The following is a 21,760-nucleotide window of genomic DNA, read 5'->3' on the forward strand; positions in this document are numbered from 1 at the left end:
TCGACACTTCTGATCCTCGAGATAATACAAACCAGAGCCCGGCGACTATAATAATCCCAGGTTTACTGTGAGCGTGCAGGGAGTCAGGCACCATGCTGAGCACCTTCCAGACCTTGTCCCATGTGACCTGCCATGACCCCGGGAGGAGCTGATGGGGCTCACAGAGTTAGGGAGCGACTGGCCCAGGTTTCCACAGTGCACAGGGCCGCAGAGGCTGTGCTCGAACCGCGGTGGGGTGCCCCCTCTCTGTCCAAAGTCAGGGTCATGCTATCCTGCACTCACGAGGCTTTGGGCAGGGAGCCTTGCAACTGGGACGGGGAAGCCCTGCTTTGGTGCTCATGAGAATCCCATCCTGGGTATGTGTGTGTGTGTGTGTGTGTGTGTGTGTGTGTGTGTGTGTTTATTTTCTTCTCCCACAAAGCTGGCCAGCAAATCCGCTGAAGAAGGCAAACAGATCCCTGACATCCTATCCTCGGACCTGTGAGCTGCAACCAGGGCTGCACAAGGAGAGCCAGCGAGAGAACTTTCCAGAGGAAAAGAGACATGGTGGGACACTGAGACCTCAAAGTGGGGTACCTCATTCCGGTTGCTCTCCCTAAGAGGAACAAGGGCTGATCTTGGCCCCCACTCCTTGTGATCCAAGCGCCCGGTGAAGACGCCCCTGCCCGGATTCGGGGCTGTGTGCACAAGGAGCCAGCAAGAAGGTTCTCTCCCACCGCGCTCTCCCCAACATCCTCGGCGCATCTTTTTATAACCCGGTTTCTTAGCTATAAGGAGCTGTATTTTTGTTTCATTTTTTTAAGTCCTAGCACCTAACAGAGCAGCCTCTTAAATATTCTTTTATTTTATTTTTGGTTACTATTTTGTATTTCCCATTTTTTAATACAACCAACCAAAGTGTTACTGTTTTCTTACTGACAATAAAAATGTGTGCATGGCTCCCATCAGCCTTGTTGCATAATTCTGCCAGCAGCATCCCTGCAGCCTGGAGAGGGTGGGAAGGCAGGCCACGCAGGGTCTGTCGTCATGTTGAGGGGCCTGGCTCCAGCCTGTCGCAGCGCCAGATTTGCCCTCCTCGTCCGAGGCCCCCCAGCCCCAGGAGCGTTCTCCAGGATTCAAGTTCCTTAGGGCCCGAATGCTGGCATGTAAGGATGCCAAAAAAGCCTGCCAGAACCGTCCTCAGGTGGTCCTCATACTACCTTTCTCCCCTTCTGGAAAGGGATGGAAAAGCCACGCAACCAAAGGCCCAAGAGTTAGGAAAAGAGTGGACAAGTGATCCGGCCTTTGGATTTTGTCACCAGGTCAGAAGTGGTAGCTTTTCTTGGTGAAATCCCAGGCTTCTCAGATGAGGCCCAAGAAAGCGGAGGAGCTCTTATGGGCAGAGAAAAGATCATGGAAGCAAAGGCTTCCCTCCATAGCCCAAGGGAACTGTGCAGGGAGAGGCCTGGGCAGAGCCTAAGGACTCCGTCTGAAAGGTGGACTCCAGCTGGGAAAGAGTCAGTACCAGGTGGGTGTTAAGTGCATGGCAACATGGGGCTCTGAGCTAGAGTCATGTAGAGATGTGGGGTGGACACTCGCTTCTTAGAGATGGGGTCCCTATGGGTAGTGAAAGATGAGAGAGAAAGATGGTAAGAGATCAAGCTGATTGAGCTTGACTGACCCCAGCACAGTGCTACAGACATGACAAGAATTAGCTTCCTATATCAAGATTGAAGAGGTGGGTACGGTTATTTCCCAGATGAAGATACGGAGGCATGAAGTGACCTGAGATCATCCACCTGGTGAGTGGAAAGGCTGGGACTCAAACCTGGGCAGCCAGATGGGAAGCTTGGCTTTTAACCATGCCTCTATATTATCTCTTGGACACCTTGGTGCCTCAGTCCCTGTAGCCTTGTTCACCCAAGGCTCTTCCTGGTGGCCTCCATTCCCCCTTGTTGAGCCCCAGACCTGTTGTTGCTGCTGGGCCAGCTTCCAATTTCCTCAACAGTCCAAAAAGCCCTGTGATGGTGGTGGTTGGCATTTTGTCAGTCTTGGGTTCTTTAAGGTGAGGAGACAGCTCCAGAAGGTTTGGAGGAGAAGTGAGGGCCCTCGAGAAGCCGAGAAGCCACACAGCCTTGGGCATCACCATGCTTCCCTTGTAGACACGAGCCCAGTGTCCCTTCCTGTATCTGTTGACCCTGTCCTGCCCCTTTCCTCTCCAAGTGGTAGGCGCAAGCTTCCCAGGCCTGCTGTTTCTCAGTCCAAACTATGAGATCCCAATGTTTAACTTTGAAATGTTTGCCCTTCCAACAACTAGTGGACAAAATCCCAACCAAGATGGAAAAATAGTCTCCCCTTCTCTCATGGCTGTAGAACAGACCTGATCCCTTGTCTTGAAACTGCCGAGGTCATTTCTTACCGAGGCGTTTTACAAAACACCCAGATTTGGGCACTGTTGTTGCGTCCTGGGAAAGTCAGCTTTAACCTCTAAAAATTTCATAACTCTGTTCTCCTTGCTCAACAGTGTGTGGCCCCATGAGTTCCATTTCCTGAAAATTGTCAGAATCTGTGAGTTTTTATGAAGTCCGAAGGGGTCTTGGGCACGCCTCCTTTTCCCATAGAAGTGGAGCCAACCGTGAGCTTGGCGGATTCTTATTTAAACAGAGTGTGAGCGTCACATCTCCTTTCAATTAGGACCGTCATCAGGCTGATGGCCCACCTGATGCTCTGTCAGGACAATTCCAGATGTTGTGGCTCCGTGCCAGTAACATCGATGTCAGCAGTAATAACCATAACAGACGACAATAATAAAACTTCCATTTACCAGACATTTACCCTATGCGTCCTCCGCTCACATCTTCACACCAATCCCCTGAGGCTGTCACGAGGATCCCAATTCCACTGATGTGAAAACCCAGAGCTGGGGAGTTGGCAGCGTGCCCCTGTCCGCCAGCCAGTAAGGAGCACAGCCAGCTGTGTCCACTTCTAACCTTTCTAGCTCTAACCTCCGCTCAACATCAGACTCCGTATGCTCCATGCCCGGTTTGAAGGCCGCCCCCTCAATGCCAGTGATGGCTCCCAGGACAAGAGGGTAGGGGCTCCATGTCCAGCACAGGTCTCCTTGTGCCCCTGGACATTCCCTTAGTATAAGCCAAGTCTGTCAAGAACTAGCCAGTGCTGTCACCGTATGTTTCCTTTGGAGCTCCCAAGGAGGGAGGATGGGGTACGTGGGCTTGGACGAAGGAGCCACTTGTATCTTTTTCTTTCCTGGTGGAGAGTTCTTAGGAACCCACAGAGATCACTTCATCCAGTCCTCCCATTTTAAAGGTAAATGACTCCTACAAGCCCACACAGCTATGATCCGCAGGACCCAATCTGGAATCAGCCCTGCCTGGCTCCCTGGTTTCCTTATAGGTAATCTCCCCTCCATGGCACTCCCTCACCCTCTGTTTAGGCACCCAGAGACCCCTTGCTTCCCACGGTCCCTTCCTCTGCCTTGGGAGACAAAGCTGATCCTACCATCCACACTCTAGTGTGAGCGGGGGCGCTGCGGTTACTCTCCCTAGGGGAGGGGCGTTTTTGGTCTTGTCTCCAAATGGGGGGTGGAAGCCTTTTTACTTTCTTCCAGACTTTCAGGCTTCTGTCAGGAAGTAGTAGAGAAACTGAGAAAAGCAAATGGCCTTCCCAGCATCTAAAATCAGGCTGGGCTCTGCCCCCAGACATCCTAACCAGTAACACATCTGTTTGCGGTTCCTTCTGAACACTTGGGGCCTCTGCTTTCCTGTAATAGCTCCAGTTCACAAGGAAACAGATCCTGGGGCAAGACTGATCACCTGTGTTTGTGGGTCACGCAATCCTAAAGTGGTGAGAAAGGAGGAGACGGGTAGGAAGCAGTGGCAGGTGGGGAGTCACCGTGCCGGCCCGAGGAATGGAGCCACGTCACAGACTCAGGGTCAGTCAGCCACTGGCCGTCTGGACATTCAACATTAGCAACGACTATACTGTCCTGAACACGAGGGATCCCATGTTGTTGGACCCAGAGACAGTCCCATCCCTGCTGGTTTTGTGGTCCACCGGGCAAGCAAGTGGTGGCCGAGGAACCAGGCTGACCGACAGTGCTGGCCATCCATGCACCTGATCGTCACCTCCCTGACCAATGGTCTTCCTGGTGGGTGTTCAAATGTGGATCTACCAGCTTTAAAAAAATCTATGCCTGCTGGACCGTGTAGACACCTATTCCCCAGTCCCCAGCAATCAACCTTCCAGCATTATTCTTTTCGGTCCTCTGACCAACTAGCCCAGCCATGCTCCCCTGCCCGGGTATGTGAACATCTACCTCAGCTCACACCGCCCTCCATTAGCTAGGTCACCCAGGTGTCCTGCTTGCTGCTCTGCTCCTGGGTGATTCCCCTCATCCCTGGTTGGGGCCCTGACACAGCACCAGTCCATTTCCAGCTAGCATCGACAGAGAGGGCACCCCCTGCTGGCAGTAAAAAAATGTGTTAGTCCCGTCCTCTGTGAGTTGCCCATATGGAACCCCCTCCACGGGACCACAGGTCTGGGTTGAAGGAGAGACATCAGTGAAGTAAGGTAGGTACCCTGGAATTCTGATCCCATGATGGTTTTCTGCCATGTTGGCCCACCTTATGCCTCGAGACACTGATGACAGGGCGGTGGACATCTCGGGTTGGGCTCTCAGTTTCCTCCGGGGAGGTGCTCCGCCCCGGCGAGGCCCCGGTAGCCCTCTAGGAGCTATTTCTTGAACAGAGCGGCTAGGAGAACATCACCGTGCTTCAGGTCCTGGACACGGGCGCTGTGGTGGTCATAAAGGGCCTCGTCGGGGACTCCATTTGGCTCCCTGGCCACCAAAGATGGTTCCAGCAGCATCGGAATGACCAGGTCATATGGTCCTGGACACAGAACTGCCTGAACCACAGCCTGGACCTGCTGCAGAGTACTTGTGCTCTAGATTCCACTCAAACTGGCAGGCTCCAAAGTCACCTGATGATGAAGCAGTGTTCCCAAGCTTTTTATGTCCAAAAATCCAAAATGAATCCTCAACTTCGATGCTTCCTCTTTAGTGGAGGAAATGTGAGACACAGCAGCTTTTCGTGTATGTTCAGGGGATGTCCCAGCATGTCCTGACCTCTGGAGCTCTAAATATTGCTAGCATTCACATGGGTGGAAAGTAGCATGTCCCTTTCTAATAATAGCATGGAATAAACCAGAAAGTTCTGCCATGTCCACTCCGTTCTCTGCAGGCCACCATTAGCTCAACCTTTAAGGAATCATCTTGGGAAACTATTAAAACCAGCTCCAGATAATATAATAAATAATCTCTTTAATACTAAGTTTCAATAGCCCAAACTCTTACAGTAATAAACACAATTGACCATATTGTTTTTCTTGGACTCACCTCTCAGTGACTCCAGTGAGAAAATTCTTAAGGGAATTATATTCAGTTATTTATGGCTTTTGATGAAATTGAGGGGAAGGAAGTAGATTATATGAAAAATCCGTCTCTGCGGCAGAATCCCAAAATTCACAGATTGTAAAAATAGTCAAAAATTAAAAATAAATATTTAGCATAGAATTTTCTAAGAAATCTAATGTGAATTACAAAATGTTTGAGCCATGAACTTTTACAAAGTATTAAGTTTCTGGAAAAGTGTCTGTCTGGCTTTTCAATGTTAAGTGATCACATTTATGAATGAATCGATAATGGTCTTCCTCGATCTTAGAAATGGCCTTGGGGGCAGGTCACTTGAAAACCCACCCAGCGGGACCCTGGGTAAGCAGTGACCGATATCCTGGTAAACAGAGATGAGACCAGGTGGTCACTGGTCCAGACACTTTAGAGGTCTCAACTCATTTCTGATTCACGGAGACTCCTGGGATAGTGACTGCCGTGGCCCCAATTTCCACAGAACAAACCAACGCAAAAAGACATCCCATAGCCTCTGCCACTCGCTCACAAATGTGCATAGAGCCCAATTCATGCTGAACATCATCCAAAGCCCTGAAAAAACAAAAAACAAAAACAAATACAAAAACAAAACCACACCCGTGCCCTCAAGGGACTGCAGATCGCATAGTGAAGTCAGGTGATACACTGGTCATCGTAGCGAAGGTTGACCCAGTTCTAGGTATGGGGGGAACCAGGGGGAGGAATCTGGGGCCTGGACACCAGAAGGAAGGCTTCCCTGGGGAGGCGGCGCTGAGCTGGTTTTGGAGGGTAAGTCAGGGCTCTCCGGTGGAGAGGAAGGGCATTCCAGACAACGTGAGCAGGCAGGGAGCTGAGGGATCACGAGAGGCTCACGTGGCCACAACCAGAGGAAGGGCACAGCGAGGGGGCAAGGATGCGGCGGGAGTGGCTGGTGAGGCCAGGTGTGTGCGGGGTCTGGAGTGCTGTGCCAGCCATTGGAGAGGCAAGGTGCAGAGAACCAGCTGCCCACCAGGCAATCTGCACTTAGTAATTTTTGAAACTTCACAACTGCCCTCTGAAGTATAGATTATCATTAGTCCCAGTTTACAGTGAGGAAACAGGCCCAGAGAGGCACAGGCATTTGTCCAGGATCACACAGCTGGAACGTGGTAGAGCAGGAACTTGATGCTTCAGGCTCCAAGGAACAGGTTGATGAGCGGCAGCTTTCCGAGGGCTGACTCCGGGGACCAGGCTGCCTCCCCAGATCTCTCGCCTCTCTAAGTGGGGTGTGCATCATCGGAGCAGGGATGCCAGGCCTCATCTGCACCTCCTAGGTCAGAATCTCTGGGGCTCTGGGCCCAGGAGAATGCCTCTTAGGGCCTTGAAAACCACAGCTTTGGTCTTCCATTTGCACATGAGGAAACTGAGGCCCACAGGGGCCACCTCAGTCCACAGTAGTCCCAGAATGACATGAACAAGTGACCAAACCCATAAAGCCACTCCCCCCAGTGTGTATTCTTTACCCAGAGATGGGGGAGTTGGAGAAGAGGGGAAGGGGTGAGGGAGTAGAGGAGCTCCTTGTTCTTTGGGTGCAGGACAAAGGCCACTGGTGGCACTGGAGGGGGATCATCAGTGGACAGGGTCACAGCTTCACCTAGCATGGAATCCAACTCTATTGGTTTCCTGTTGCTGGTGTAACAAATTATCACAAACCTACTGGCTTAAAATAAACACATTTACTCTCTTCCTGCTCCTGAGATCAGAAATCCAAAATCAGTCTTATGAAAATCAGGGTGACCATAGGGCTGGTTCCCCAAAGAGACGTCAGAGGACGGTGTCTTTTCTTGCCTCTTCCAACCTCTATAAGCAGAAAGGCATGTGGCCTTCCTTGGCTCCTGGCCACCTTGCTCCTTCCCTGCTTCCTCATCATACCTCCTCTTCTGCTATCACATCTCCCTCTGGCTCCCTCTTGCAAGGGCAGCTGGGACTATGCTGGGCCCACCCGGGCAGTGCAGGCTTATCACTCCCCATGCTCTTCAACTTGATCACTTCTGCGAAGTCCCCTTTATTTTGAAAGAGGACACGTTTGCAGATTCTGTGGATCTGCACTGACATCTTATGATGGGGAGGTCATTAGTCTGCCTACCAGACTCACAATGAGAAAATTCTCTCCCTTTCCAATTCTCTTCTGATCCTTTTGCCTTCCCCAAGCAGCGTTTTCTCCCTTCCCTAATGCTTGCTCACCTCACCTTCTCACAAAGAGTGAGCCGGCTCAGGCCTGTGCTACCTCAGATAGCTCATCTGTAAGGTGGGGGTGATTAGAGTAGGGACTGAATGAGAACACAGGAATGAATTTGGGCTGTGCCCTGCACGTGTTGGCTCTGAACAGAGATTACTTTTTCTCACCGTATTTATGGCAAGTGATACTGATTACCAGTGATTCATTTCCAGAAGTCATATGGAATTTATCTTTAAACTAAATTCATTAGGGCGCCTGGATGGATCCACTGGTTAAGCGTCTGCTTTCGGCTCCGGTTGTGATCCCGGGGTCCTGGGATCCAGCTCCACATCGGGCTCTCTGCTCAGCGGGGAGTCTGCATCTCCCTCTCCTGCTCCCCCTGCTTGTGCTCACTTTCTGTCTCTGTTAAATAAATAAATAAAGCTGTAATTAATAAATAAATAAATAAATAAATAAGTAAATCCATTAAGTAGAAAGAAACAAAGAAAGAAAGAAAGGAAGGAGGAAGGAGCGTGAGAGCCAATTTAAAAATTATTAAGTAAATCCAACTATAGGCACTGCACCAAGATCGCAAATCAGGAGTGGGAACCTCAGTGCTGTGCGGCTGCGACAGAGTCCTGCATACCCCAGAAATGCTACTGTGGAGATTATCAGTTTTTGCTGAACAAGTGAAGGATTGATTACCCCCAAGCACTGTATCAGAGGTCTTTCCTGTACTGTCTCGGGCAATCCTGGCAACAGCCTTCTGAGGAAGGTAAGCCTGTTACCCTCTTTTTCCAAGCAAGCAGAGGCTGGGAGATGAGGCCATGGCAAGGCACTCAGAAAACATGACCAGAGCTGTTGGACTCTCATTCCAACTCGTCCAACTGCTGCTTGGCTGACTTTTAAGACATTTTGCCCCATTGACAATCCAGTTCCCACTATTTCCATTGCAGTGAAATAAAAGTGGTTCCCACCACCCCCCACCAAAGGGGCACAATTCCTCCTTGAAGCTGCTGTTCAGTTTGGGACCTTGCCCCTTAAAGGGGCTCAGAAATCCTTGGCCACAGGCTCTTAAAGGTCAATGAATCCCTGCACTCCGCTCCCTGCTTTTAAATATATGGCCACCAGAGGGCGGTGTTTAACTTTGTTTCTCCGGCTTCAAGGGCCACCAGAAACCAGAGCAGAGAGAGTAGAGAGCCCCAAGATCAGTCAGCCTGGCTGACACCTGGACCAGACTTCCTAAAAGCCCATACCTGGGACAGAGAAGCTGGACCCATGGCAGGCCCCAACATATTCCGAGATGCAGCTCTGGTGTGCAAGAAAGGAAGCCCAAAGGACAGCCTGTCTCCTCCCACACTCCTCCACGCCCTGAAAGTCAAGGCCAGAGGTGGGGGGGCCCTGGCCAGCCACGGTCTATGGGGCCTATGCACATTCACCCTTTCTGCAGGCCTTGAGCTGCCTTGAGCTTCTGGACCCGGCAATGCATACAGCTGACCGCTGGGGCACGCACCCTACTCCAGAGGAGGGGCAGGCCTGACACTGACCGGGTGTGGGAGGGCACAAGAGGCTGTGAGCTGCAGCCAGCATACTCAGGGCTAGAGGCTGCAGGGGGACAGGCCTCCTAAGACATGCCAGGGCCCAGGCGTGACAGGGAGACTCAAGTGAGCCTCCTTTAAAAACCGCCTCTAAGGAAGGGGACCCTGGCAATAGGGAAAGGGTAGATGAGGAGTTTGGGGGAAACGCTCCTGACCAGCCTGGGTGCGAGTGACCTTGTCACCTGATTGGAGTGCCTGTCTCCTGCCATAGCCATGGAGCTCAAGGCTCCACCTCAAGGGCCTCAAGGACCCATGGGTTCTGGAGAAAGTGTGAGGCAGTTGAGTGAAGAGAAGGAAATGGAAAAACAAAGGTATGAGGGAGGTGGAGGCCACAGAGGTCAGCTGCATGGCTTCAGGAAAGGGGACGGGAGGGGAGCTCATCATCAGCCGCAGAAGGCAGGGGCTGGCTGCGGAGCTGGGGTCCGCCCCAAGTATCCCTCCCTCGGTTCCTCCTTTGTAACCTCACCTGTCCCCCAGCCCCTGCCCACAGGCTGCTAAAAGGGAGGAATTAACCTACAAGGGTGCAAACTGAAGGAGGAATTGTACACCTCAAATGTATGTTGACTAGCGTATATAAAGACTTACAGTCACTGAGTGCTATTCTAGGCACCAATGACTTACGATGGTTACGCCAATCAGCTCACTGGCTGCTCACAGCAACCACGTGGGATCAGATCGTTCCCATTTTCCCTTGAGAAGGCAAGCTGAGGTTAACTAAGTCACTTGTTAAGATTTGCAGTTAGCTTCTCAGCTGGGGTTCAGACCCAAGTCCCCCTGCTCTCAGAGCCTATGTCTGCTGTGAGTCCATGAGAGAGCCCCTTGCTGGCCTCTACACTGGACTCCCAAAGCAAGTCACCTGTGTGCTTGAGTTTACTACCTAATCAGAAACTGAAAAACAATAATGAAAATCACTTCTGATTTCCATCCAACAATAATAATTCCCAGTTTGGTATTTACATTTATAAATACACATATTAATATATATTTTTACCATAAAATGGCACTTTACAGTCCATTTCATTAAATACTGCTATTAGAACAGAATATCTTTGAATATTACTAAATATTCTACAATCGATTTTTCCATAGCTTCCAAGTATTTCTTCCCTGGGATGATACCCAATTTATTTGACCGATCCCCTCCTATTGGACATTCAGGTTAGTTACAGTTTGTTATAGTTCTACACAATGCTGTGGTGAATACCCTGAAGAGAGTTTATAGCTCCGTTTAATTCTGCAGGACGAATGATCAGAAGTGGGGGCGCCAGGTTCATTGCCAGGCCTTGGGTCTACATGGGTGGTCTCTAAGGGGCCTGCCTCTTGAAAAGTCATGGCCCAGCCTTCAGCGAACCAGGCCTGGCAGAGACACTTTAAACAAAGATGGGGCCTCTGTGGCTTTACTCTTCTGAAAGAAAGTACATAGTGCACTTACCCTGTGCCTCCCCTGGGCAGTCGGGCCCTTTGGGATCATTTCATTCCCTGCTCCCTGGTGGGGACAAGTGGTTTCTCAGGACCTGGGAGGATCTCTCCCACTCGATTTCCTAAACTCATCCTCTGGGCACCCGTACACTGCAAGGGAGACGCATCCCATGGCACCTGGGTTTCCCGTGGCCTGTCTCCTGATGCGGCTGTAGAGGAGAGCAGGCAGCCTGGCGAGGGTTGGGGGCGCTCCCTGGAAGGCAGCCCCTCTGGCTGGCACAGGGAGCAACCTCCTTCTTCCACCTCAAGGGTCCATGGGGCCTGGACACTTGAGTGAGGGGCAGTTGAATGGGGAGAGTGAAGTAGAGGCAGGAGGGTAGGAGGGAGGTGGTGGCCCCAGAAGCCAGCTGCAGCTTTCTTCCAGTCTGATCTGAGGGAGAGACGTAGTCAGGCCACTACTAAAGCCTGCTCAGGGACAGCTGCCCATTGTCCTTGCCCCTAGGCCCAGGGCCTGCTGGGGTGAAGAGTAAGTCATCTCCAAGCTTCTGGAGAATGGAGCCCAGAGAGGGGGATACTGGCTGTAAGCTCAGAGCAGAGGAGCAGCTGCAGCTCCTGCTTCTAGAGCCTGAGGCAGAGATGGTGTGAGGGGAATGGCAAGGTGAGGAGTCCAGGGCTCTCCTCCGGCCTCAGCTCTGTGGGGCCCCTGTAAGCTGAAACATGAAAGGACTTTGATCAGAGAGGGGCCTGGGGGCCTGCGTGACCCCTGCCGCCAGAAAGAACCTTGCATAGATAAGTTCCTTCTCACTTTTCCCTGAAGCCCATTCACACTCTCTTCCTTCTATTGCTATCTCCCTGCTGGTCCTCCGGGAGAATCCCCAGGTATTGTCCATGGCCCTCATCAGTGTGCCTTCAGGGTGTGTGTGTGTGTGTGTGTATGTGTCTGTACGAGGAGGGTACCTATAATCAAACAACTGGAAATCTGGCCATAGGCAAGGTTCCTCTCTGCTCTTCTGATTCTCCAGGGACAGGTTCTTTCCTGGGACCTCCAGAAAGTGTGTCTTCTCTTCAGAAGTCCCAAAGATGTGGCTTCTGATGAAGTCCACATCCGGTCTGGGTGAGGAGGGCTGAGAATGGGGGGTCAGGATGGGACAGGGGAGAGAGAGAGAGATACAGAGGAAATGAGAGACAGGAGTGAAAGGGAGTAGGAGAGAGGCCGAGACAGACAGGAGGTGATCATGAAGGAACAGAGAAGTAGAAAGAGACGGAAACAAACTCCGAGGAAGAGAGAGAGAAGGGAGGGGTGGGGGACAGAGAGGTGGCCAGAGCAGTGCTTAGAAAAGAAACACGGAAGGGGGGAGGAAGAACAGGGAAAGAACCTGTGATAGCGAGAAGGCAGGAAAGAGACTGAGATGCAGAGGGGCTGGCCAGAGTGCGGGTGACGGAGAAGGGGAAGAGAGACACAATGAAAGGAAAACAAGAGGAACCAAGTGAGGAGAAAGGCAGGAGAGAAAGGGGGGAAACAGGAACTGGGAGACAGAGGCAAGAGGGGCGCCCTAGGCACTGGGGACACCAGCCACAGCACCAGTCTGAGCACGCACAGTGGCCCTGGCCCAAGGCCCTTTCCAGGTGTCTGGCAGGGCTGTAGGAGGAGGGGCCGGCACGCAGAAGGTGGCCGCCCCTGGGTGGGGCCCGCAGGCCAAGCCCGCAGGGGTATAAGTCGGAGGCTGGGCCAGCCAAGCACCTGTCAGGGACAGCTCCCTGGTGCAGGTGCCAGACAGGTGGCTCCGGCCGAGCCCAACCCCAGCATGAGCTCCTTCGACCTCCCAGCACCTTCCCCAGCTCGCTGCAGCCCCCAGTTCCCCAGCATCGGCCAGGAGCCCCCCGAGATGAGCCTTTACCATGAGAACTTCTTCTACCCACAGGGCGTGCCCAGCCCTCAGCGCCCCCCCTCCTTTGAGGGGGGTGGCGAGTACGGGGCCACCCCCAACCCCTACCTCTGGCTCAATGGGCCGGCCATGACTCCACCGCCCTACCTGCCGGGCACCAACGCCAGCCCCTTCCTGCCCCAGGCCTACGGTGTGCAGAGGCAGCTGCTGCCCGGTATGTCTGGGCTGGGGGGCGGCGACCTGGGCTGGCTGCCCATCCCCTCGCAGGAGGAGCTGATGAAGCTGGTGCGGCCCCCCTATTCCTACTCGGCTCTCATTGCCATGGCCATCCACGGGGCGCCCGACAAGCGCCTCACCCTCAGCCAGATCTACCAGTACGTGGCCGACAACTTCCCCTTCTACAATAAGAGCAAGGCCGGCTGGCAGAACTCCATCCGCCACAACCTGTCTCTCAATGACTGCTTCAAGAAGGTGCCCCGTGATGAGGACGACCCAGGTAAGGGAGCTGCCGGGGCAGTGTGGGGCCGGGGGAGCCAGCCTCTGATGCCCCCAAGGAAGTCTCCTGTCATTCCTCCCCAGCACTCCATTCTAGAAAGTTCTTACCTGGCTGTGTCCCCTGAGACAGGGGGCTGAAGGTTGTCAGCAGAGAAGGAGCCTGGGAGAGCCCCGGAGGCAGGGTTTTGATCCTGGTTGCACCACTGAGCGGTTAGCCACTCTAGGCATTTTAGATCTCTGAGCCTCAGTTTCCCCATCTGAAAAACAGGGATGGTAACTGTGGCTCCTTTGCAGGCCTGTGATGGGAGTCATGAGAGAATGCATGCAAGGGTTTGGGTGCTTGCAAACGCCCAAGAGTCCACAGTAATTGTGATCACTCTGAGTCCCGGGCACCCAGCTCATAGGAAGTCCCTAGGAGGATTTGGACGTGGCAAAGCCCAAGTGCACTCAGACCCCTGGGGAGAAATCTGAATTGGTCAGACACACATGAAGAGCCACATTGTGCTGCCTGCTCAGTTGCATACTATTAACCCACCCCTGCCTGGCGGCTCTGGCGGAACCCATTGTCCAGATGAGGGGAGTGACACTCAGCAAGGAAGCAGCCTGCCCAAGGTCACCCAGAGTGGAGGGAAAGCCCTGGAGCCCGAATCTGAATGGAGGTCTCTCTAACACCAAAGACTACCAACTCTTCCTTTTTAATGATGAATTTCTATAATGCAGGGACATTCAGTATATATTAAATACTCAGATATGCATTTCCCAGAATTAAAGTCTGTTATTGTGCCCCCATGGGAAGCCAGGGCATGGCTCAAAGCCCCACCTCCGGCTGCTAGGAGGCTAGCAGGCACAGAGCCAGGGGCCCCCCAGGGAGGGTGAGTGTCCAGTTCCATGACTGGCCTCACCCACAGGCCCAGATCAGGCCCTCCCTCCAGAAGGCACCTCCTGGTGACAGGCACCCCCTACACATCCAGCATCAGCCTGAGGAAGAAGGGAGGGGTATAACAGGTCCACTTTTCAGACCAGGAAACTGAGGCTTGCCCAGAGTCCCTCAGCCAGTTAGGAGAAAAGCCAGGACTCAAGTCCATCCTCAGACTCCCTGACCAAAACATTCAGGGAGCTCTAAAGTGTTTCCCGAGTTCTCTTTCATGTCAGCCATGGAGGAAGGCCCTCCCTCTCCATTCCCCTAGTACCCGAACTTCTTCCAGAAGGCCGCACTGCGAGTGCTCTCCTGGCTGACACCTCTGTGTCCCCAGAGTGCCCAGTTGTGAGGCGGGGGTGGAAGAGAGATGCTGGCCCGTGGTGTGTGGCCAGTGCGTGCGAGTCCTCTGTCTCTCCACCTCTGCCTTCTCCTCTGTCTTCCGCACGGTTTGCTTGGCCTTTAGTTGACAGCAATTTAAAAAAAAAAAAAAAAAAAAAACAGGAGCAAAGTATTTTGTCCACCGCTCGGCTTACTCCTTCCCCTTTTGTGCCAGGCAAAGGGAATTACTGGACCCTGGACCCCAACTGTGAAAAGATGTTCGATAATGGAAATTTCCGCAGGAAGAGGAAGAGAAAATCGGATGTTTCCTCCAGCACGGGATCCCTGGCCTCCGAGAAGACGGAGAACAGCCTCCTGACGGGCAGCCCCAAGACGGCAGAGGCCCAGGACATCCTGGACAGTGCTTCACCGGGGACCACCGGCTCCCCAGAGAAGCCACCCTCCCCTCCCCCACCGGGCACCCCCTGCCTCAACAGCTTCCTCTCCACCATGACCGCCTACGTGAGCGGGTCGAGCCCGGCGAGCCGCCCTGTGGCAACACCGGGACTGAGTCCTGAGCCCACGGACAAGATGGGGCAGAACTTGCTGAACTTCAGCTCGTACACCCCACTCACCAACCTCAGCGGCCATGGGGGCGGGGGCGAATGGGCCAACCCCATGCCTGCCAATGCTCTCGGCTACGGAGGCTCTGTCCTCAACCAGTTCAGTCCCCATTTCTACAACAGCATCAACACGAACAGTGTCCTTTACCCCAGGGAGGGCACCGAGGTCTAGAACAGAGCAGCCCCCGAACCTGCTGGACACATGGAGAAGAAAAGCAGTCGAGACCTCCCGTGCCAGCGTCATTGCTGTCCAAGACCTCTGACCTGCCCGGACAGACACAGAAAGCTCAGGAATTCGGCCTTTTTCTAGAACACAGTGTGGACCTTCTGTTTATCTCACGTACACACACACACACACACACACACACACACCCGCCAACTCTGGAGCCTGGTAACAGTAATCACGGGGACCATCTGTGGAGTCTAAGCGCCACGTGCTGTCTTAGGCTCTTTAAAGGCGTAATCACACTCATATTTACAGGCATCCTGTGAGGGTCCAGTGAACCTCTTCGTTGAGCAGATGAGGAAACCGAGGCTCCAGGAAGTTAAGTACCTTTCCCAGGATCTCACACACTAGTAAGTGGCAGCGCCGTGGCTGGAGTCCAGGTCTCTATGGGCCCCAAAGTCTGGGCCACAGAGGCAGGGATGCGGCCAGTGGTGGAGCAGCTAGGGAAGGGCCCCGTGAAAGCGGCTTACGGCAAGCACCCCCTCTACCGTCTGGCTGCCCGTCAGAATTCAGCCCTAGCCCCGGGCTCATCTCGTCCAGCTCTAAGTCCTTATTCCGTGGTTCCCAGCTTACCTGTAGATACTCCCTTTGCTGCCACTCGAGGAGGGACGCCCAAGCCCCTGAAGGACGGTGTGTGCCCCCTCTCCCTCCGTGAGGGACACAGCTTCCCCTGCCCCAGAGCCCATGAACGGGGCAGCGGGGAGGAACGGTGGGCCGCCTGCCCACGCCCCAGCCCTGTGTCCGCCTACAAGATCGTGTAAAGCCCAGCTTCCTGCGTGCGCGTCATGGACCAGTGAGCCGGAAGTGGCTGGCTCTTCCAAGAGAAACAAGGGTGCATGAGTGCTTCCTTTTTTATGGCCTGGGAGAGGTGCACGTCCGAGAAAACAAGGCCTCAAAGAAGGGGGCTGTGGCCCCCTGCACGGGGCCCCCCGCCTGTGCCCCTGAGACACTCTTTTTATATGTACTTTACATGCCTGTGATGTGTCATCATGACACACGCTGGGAAGTGTTTTTGTTTTCTTATTTTCTTTTGAATTAAAAAATTTTAAAAAGCACCATGTGCGTCCCTTCCTTATGAGTTTTCCCGTCTTCTAGCTGCTGGGCAATGAAACACGGAGCCAAATGCATCCTGGAGCCAAAGGCTTTTGGGACAGGAGGCAGAGAGAGAATGGGCAGCAAGGCTTTTATTGTCCTCCCCACTGGCGCAGAGACAGGGCAAAGGTCCCCAGTGACAAAAGGGACACATGCAGGGATGGGGTAGCTGCGTGAAGGAACCTGTCTATACCGCACTCAGGGCAAGGACTGGGCACGTCCCGGTCCTTGTCACTCAGGCCAGCCTCATAGCTGTACTGAGGATGTAATCCCTCTAACGACCCAAGGAAGGGGTGGCACTGGTCCCCTTATACAGAGGAGAAAACTGAGGATCGGGGAGGGGGGTACAACCCCTTGCCTGGAGTCCATGGCCAGTCCATGCCCAGGGCATCTGGCTGAGGTACCTGGGACATGGCTATGCCCTGTGGCAACGACAACGATTCTCTGAGGGCTGTAGGCTGACACCGGGCCACCTGCTTGGCGGGTGGGAGCTCTTCAATGCCCACAGCAGCCCCCGGTGTGTGCACTGTGATTCCCCGGGCTGGGGCACAGTGCACACCAGAGGATTGTGCATGGTGGCTGGAAGCTGCAGACTGGTCTCCCGGGGTGTGCATGAGGAGGGCTCCAGTCCGAGGCCCCCTGCACAAGCTCCCTGAGTCCCACTCAGACCCGGGCAGGGGCGCCCTTTCCCTGGAGCATCTGAGGTTGGATGGGAGCAGCAGAGGTCAGATGGGAGCTGCAACAGTCACAACAGCAACAAGGACAATCTTGTAACACTCATGGCAGTTTAGCCTGTGTCAGGACTCGGCCTGCTTTATTGCATTTAATCCTCAGAACGAACGGGAGTCACTGTATTATCTCCATGTTACAGGGGAGAAAACTGAGTCCCAGAGAGGTTCTCTAACTTGACCCAGAACCCGCAGCCAGAGTCCAAGGCCCAGGGACTCCGCTGAGGCTGAAGCTCTCCCCGCTGTGCTGCATGCTGGGAGCCCAGGACTCCCCGAGAGCAAACTCAGGACAGCTGTGCAGAGAAAGGCGGGCCTCCCTGGAAACCCTGCAGACCCTTTCCTGCCCAATCCCTCTCCGCAGGGAGCTGGACTTCTGGTGGCAGAGGCAGCAGAGGTGGCTGAGAGAGGTAGAAGGAGGTGACACAGTGTCAGCTGATAAAAGCCACAGAAAACTCCCCACAGGCTGAGCCCTTGTTGTACAGACAGGACACATGAGGCTGAGGCAAGAAGGGACTTCACAAGTGTCACCAGGGAGACAGGGCAGAGGCAGAGACGACTTGCAGGTCTTCAAGCCCGGACCAGGATTTTTTGTCACACTAGACCCCACTGCCGCCAAGTGTACCTCAGCTGACCCTGCAATCCGCCCTCTGTATTGGTCATGGCTCCCCTGCACCACAGGCCGCACCCCTTCCCCAGCAGGCACCGGGTGGGAAGGGGGCCTGGAGACCCCAACCTGGTTGAGGAGGTGGTGGTGGCTTAGAATGGAGGCCACAGCTTCCAAACGTCCTCTTCAGCTCTGTAGCAGGGACAGCAGTGAACAGAATGTCTGTAGGGCTGTGACAACACAGAGACCGGCCAGCTCTGGAGTGCGGGGAGCTCCAGGTGGCCAGCCGGGAGCTCAGGGAAAGGACACACAAGAGGCCCAGGTCGAGAGGAGGACATCTGGTCAGCTTACACTGGTGGCTTCCTACGCCTCTTTTGGTTCTCTTCCTCTGAGAAGAAACGAGAGCAGGAGAGAGGATGAGGGAGGCCGGCTTATCCAGCAAGCACGCACGCCTGCACGGAGCGCTCTGGCTGGCCGTTGCGTTTATTACCATCCCCCTACAGTCTGGCGCTCCATGGACCACATGGCCTCCAAGACCCATGCAGGGTCTCATAAGAGGGCTTGCTGTGCGTTAGACAGCCCGGGAAGCCTGTGTGGAAGAGCCTTCAGTTCGCGCCCTCTCCCCCAATATCATGCTCCCGAGCTCCCAAACTTAAAAGGTGACCCTAGAGGTAGGTAATGTCTATGGAGCACCTAGTATGTGGCCAGCTTCGTGGGGATTCGGAGATTTAGCAGTGAGCAGGACATGGCCCACCCTAAAAGGGCTCCAGGGCTGGCAGAGAGACAGACAAGGAAACACCTTAGCCCAGCTCCGGGGGGGCATGTGCTCTGCTGGGCACAGAGGGGGCCTAACACAGGGGAGGGGGTCAGGCAGGCTTGCTGGAGTCCACGACACCTGAACTAGGTCTTTAAGGACCAGTAGGGAGAAGGACAAGACCTAAAGTCACACTGAGGTCCCTGAAGGGCCGTGCCCTCTCCCCTCCTGCTCTATGGTACAGCCCGAGTCCCCAGAACAGAGTTCAGACAGAGTCCCTGCTTTGCAGGACAGCAGGCACAGAGACTATAGAACAGCTTACAAAGTCAACTGGCTACCAACGAGACGCGCCTGCAAACCCCAGCAGCCGAGAAGAGCAAAGAAGTCCCACGGGGGCGGGGGAGGGGGTGGGAATGAGGACACATACATGTCACAAAGGGAACACCCCTCCTATAGGAAGATCTCTGACAAGTGAAGATCAAGGTTTTCCCAGCAGAAAATCTATTTTCATCAAAGAACCAATGCAAATGGACAATATCCATATGAAAAGATACCTAGTCTCTCTAATGATTAAAGGAATGTGGAAGAAAGCTAGGATAATATGCCCTCTCCACCACCCAGGCTAGAGCCACCATGCTGCTCACTGCTCGCACCCGTGCCCCTTCTCACCCAGGAGGGCGGGATGAGATCTTAGGGATGATTTCAAATGTGTGCATGAAAACGTCTCTTCTGACCTAGAACTCCTCTCCTGGGAATTTTTTTTTAAATTTTCATTAACATATAATGTATTATTCAGCCCCAGGGGCACAGGTCTGTGAATCGTCAGCCTTACACACTTCACAGCACTCACCATAGGGGAATTTTATTTTGGAAAATAAAATGCACGGATGGATGTGCCAGAATGCTCCTCTTAGGGAGCTTCCTACCAGTGAGGTGGGGGAGTAACTTGCATGTTCCTGAATGAAACAGTGGTCCGTGGCAAATCACGGGACAATGTGCTGCTGATAAAAGGGATGAGCTCGATCCCGCGGGTCCCCCTGAAAGATGCCGTGGGCTGGAAGGGAAGTCAGTGGGGAGCACGTGATGAAACCTGATGTCACATATGCTATGTATGCAAATGTATGTTCTGCCTGTTTACATGCATGGAGCAAAATACACAGAGAGAAAAGAGGGGAAGGAAGGAGATCAAGAGGGCCAGTGAGAAAGAAGCAAACAAAACAGGAAGGGGGACAGAGAGAACAGGAGAAGAAAGGAGACCAGGGAAGGAATCCACCGGATCAGGTTAATAATCACCTTAAAATGGGTGATTTGTCATTATTATAAGGAGAAAGACAGGAAGCCAACAAAAGTCATCTTTTTAAAAGAACGGAACTCCTCCCCCGGCTTATCTACCACCCACGCCCAGGGCCAGCAGGAGGCAGCAGCAAGGTCAAGGCTCAGCCCTTGTTCAGGTGCTAGTGTAAGAAAGAGGGACTTGCAATTTCTGTGCCCCAGCCTTAAACCCCAGGGAGCCGCCAGCCCCTCAGCGGATCTGCAGGAAGCATAACCCACCATTCTGTCCTCAAATGTCACTAGTGAGGCTGACTGTCCCGGGTCAGGCCAGGAACTCTCTAGAATGCTCATCTGTGCCCTCGCTCCTCGAACCCCTCATGGGTGCAAAGCGCACAGTCTTGGGAGTCACGCAGCCTGGGTTCAAAGCTACCATCCGAGCGACCTCCTCCCGGAGCCTCAGTTTCCTTACTTGTAAAAAGGGAATGATAATAAGTCCACACAGAGTTGCCATGAGGAATAAATGCAATAAGATTGTAAGGCACCAGCACTGGGCAATCACTTGATAAACAGTAACTTTTATGACTAAGTCACATCCTCAGACCCAGACGATGACACGGAGCCTTCACTGACTGGCTCACTCCTTCTGTGGCTCAGAAGGACCCAGACATCCCCGTCCTCATTTCTAAGAGAAATTCTTAACAAATTACCACAAAATGGGCAGACAGACACAACAGAAATGTATTCTCTTACAGTTCTGAAGGCTACATCGGAAGCCGAGGGGTGGGCTGGGGCTCCCTCCAAAAGCTCTAGGAAAAAGTCCTTCAAGAGTTAAAGGAGAATGTGGTTGTGAAAATGCCCGGCACACGGGGCGGTCAGCAGAGTCTGGCTTTCTGAGAAATCCCCATCTGGTCCCCCCCACCATAGCTCCTGATCTTTAATGGCCCAGTGACGAGGAGATGGACATACAATTTGGGTCATGCTATACAAGTTTATTGCTTCCTCTCTAACGGCTAGAGGCTACAGACAAGAGGAGCTGGGGCAGTGACATAGGGTCCTTCCTTACCCAAGCACACAGCCCACCTTCTGCATCCTTGCCAGGATGGACCGGCTGCTTCTGGAAACCTCCTCTGTCTCGCCTATGAGAAGACGGCAGACTTCTCCCCAACCTCCGTTCTTTGCACAGGTCACTAACCTTCAGCCTATGGTCCCCAGGCTTCAAAGGACCTAATGCTGCTCCCAGTGTAGACCAACATACTTACCAGCTCTTCCCCAAGGCCCCGTGGTTCCTAAGGACCCCCCCCCCCCAACTATGGTTCCCAGGACCCAGAACACTCCTCAGAGCTCCCAGCACACAGCCCTGGAGAAGATAAAGGTGACAGAAACTCTCAATCTCTCAGACCCAGGCCTGCCACAGATCTACGTTTCCTCTGGACAACCAGCTGCTAGCTTTACCTTGGAGAAAAGGCTCAGGAAGATGGAGTGGGAGGGTCGCTGCTCCTGCACCCAGTGACAGAGCGTGGGAAGGACGTCGGCTCACAGCCGCCCAGAAGAGCTGTTCCCTTCACCTACAGCCATGGCTGCCAGTCCCGCTCCTGCCACTGAATACTGCACACCCCGAAGCCTCTCCCTCCGGGCCTCCGTTTCCCCTTCTCTAAAATAAACCCGGGTTGGATATGGCATCTGAACACGCTTTAGAAACTTCTAAGTGCTGATACAGGCAAGGGCTTATGTCCGCAGCTCCGATGGTTTCGACTCCTGCCATGGGCCAAATACTAAAATCCCGTGAGGTAGGCGTTATTCGAGGTGTGTCTTCAAGCCGCTGTTCTGCTCACCTTTCCGCAAAGGCAAGACTTGTGCCCAGGTCGGTCCGGCTCACAAGCCCAGGGTCTTTCAACAATACACATAATAGGGATAACAGTAACACGGATCTTCATACTAGATCTGCCTCACCAGGACTGGGCTGCACAGAAAGCTTGCTGGGTACCAGACACCGGGGCACCCGGATGGCGGTCCTTCCATCCTGCTGAGCTCTGGGACCAGAGCTCTGGGCCCTGCTCTGCCAGCTCCCTTCAGCTGCCTCCCCTCTTGGGAGAAGGGAGGGAAGGTGACCATAGTCTAGAATATGCCTCCCATTTCGAAGGAAACAATGGTCAGAAGCAAATGGTGCCCCAAATACAGGATGGGCATCCTTCCGGCAGGGAGTT

The 21,760-nt window shown here is 53.6% G+C and overlaps 2 protein-coding genes and 1 long non-coding RNA gene across 5 annotated transcripts in view; 2 read left to right on the plus strand and 1 right to left on the minus strand.

Annotated features, from left to right (window-relative positions):
* The window catches only part of DOCK2 (dedicator of cytokinesis 2), a 417,788-nt gene extending 416,844 nt beyond the window's left edge, over positions 1-944 (plus strand). For both annotated transcript variants that reach the window (XM_059174267.1, XM_059174268.1), the window contains one exon: positions 422-944. In XM_059174267.1, the coding sequence (XP_059030250.1) occupies positions 422-484 (63 nt within the window). In that variant the 3' untranslated portion in view covers positions 485-944. The remainder of the gene's footprint in view (positions 1-421) is intronic.
* A 4,359-nt stretch (positions 945-5,303) lies between these two features.
* On the minus strand, positions 5,304-15,818 carry LOC131831896 (uncharacterized). Of its 2 annotated transcripts, XR_009353855.1 has the most exons (4): positions 15,680-15,771; positions 14,211-14,396; positions 13,129-13,277; positions 5,304-8,045 (listed from the first exon to the last, which is right to left on the minus strand). It is a non-coding gene; the product is annotated as an uncharacterized LOC131831896 (long non-coding RNA). The 2 variants fall into 2 exon arrangements; XR_009353854.1 differs by lacking the exon at positions 14,211-14,396 and having other exon boundaries at positions 15,680-15,818.
* FOXI1 (forkhead box I1) lies at positions 12,361-16,078 on the plus strand. The gene is made up of 2 exons (XM_059174273.1): positions 12,361-13,021; positions 14,493-16,078. The coding sequence occupies exons 1-2, from the start codon at positions 12,445-12,447 to the stop codon at positions 15,050-15,052; spliced, it is 1,137 nt and encodes a 378-aa protein (XP_059030256.1). The 5' UTR covers positions 12,361-12,444; the 3' UTR covers positions 15,053-16,078.
* Positions 16,079-21,760: the final 5,682 nt, after the last annotated feature.

Source organism: Mustela lutreola, chromosome 5 (assembly GCF_030435805.1).
Source record: "Mustela lutreola isolate mMusLut2 chromosome 5, mMusLut2.pri, whole genome shotgun sequence".
Lineage (NCBI taxonomy): Eukaryota > Metazoa > Chordata > Mammalia > Carnivora > Mustelidae > Mustela > Mustela lutreola.

Bases quoted from the DNA above. Each gene is read 5' to 3' on its own strand.
- FOXI1 (XM_059174273.1), top strand. From the start codon at position 12,445: ATGAGCTCCTTCGACCTCCCAGCACCTTCCCCAGCTCGCTGCAGCCCC. The intron at 13,022-14,492 runs GTAAGGGAGCTG...CTTTTGTGCCAG, and splicing joins CCGTGATGAGGACGACCCAG to GCAAAGGGAATTACTGGACC.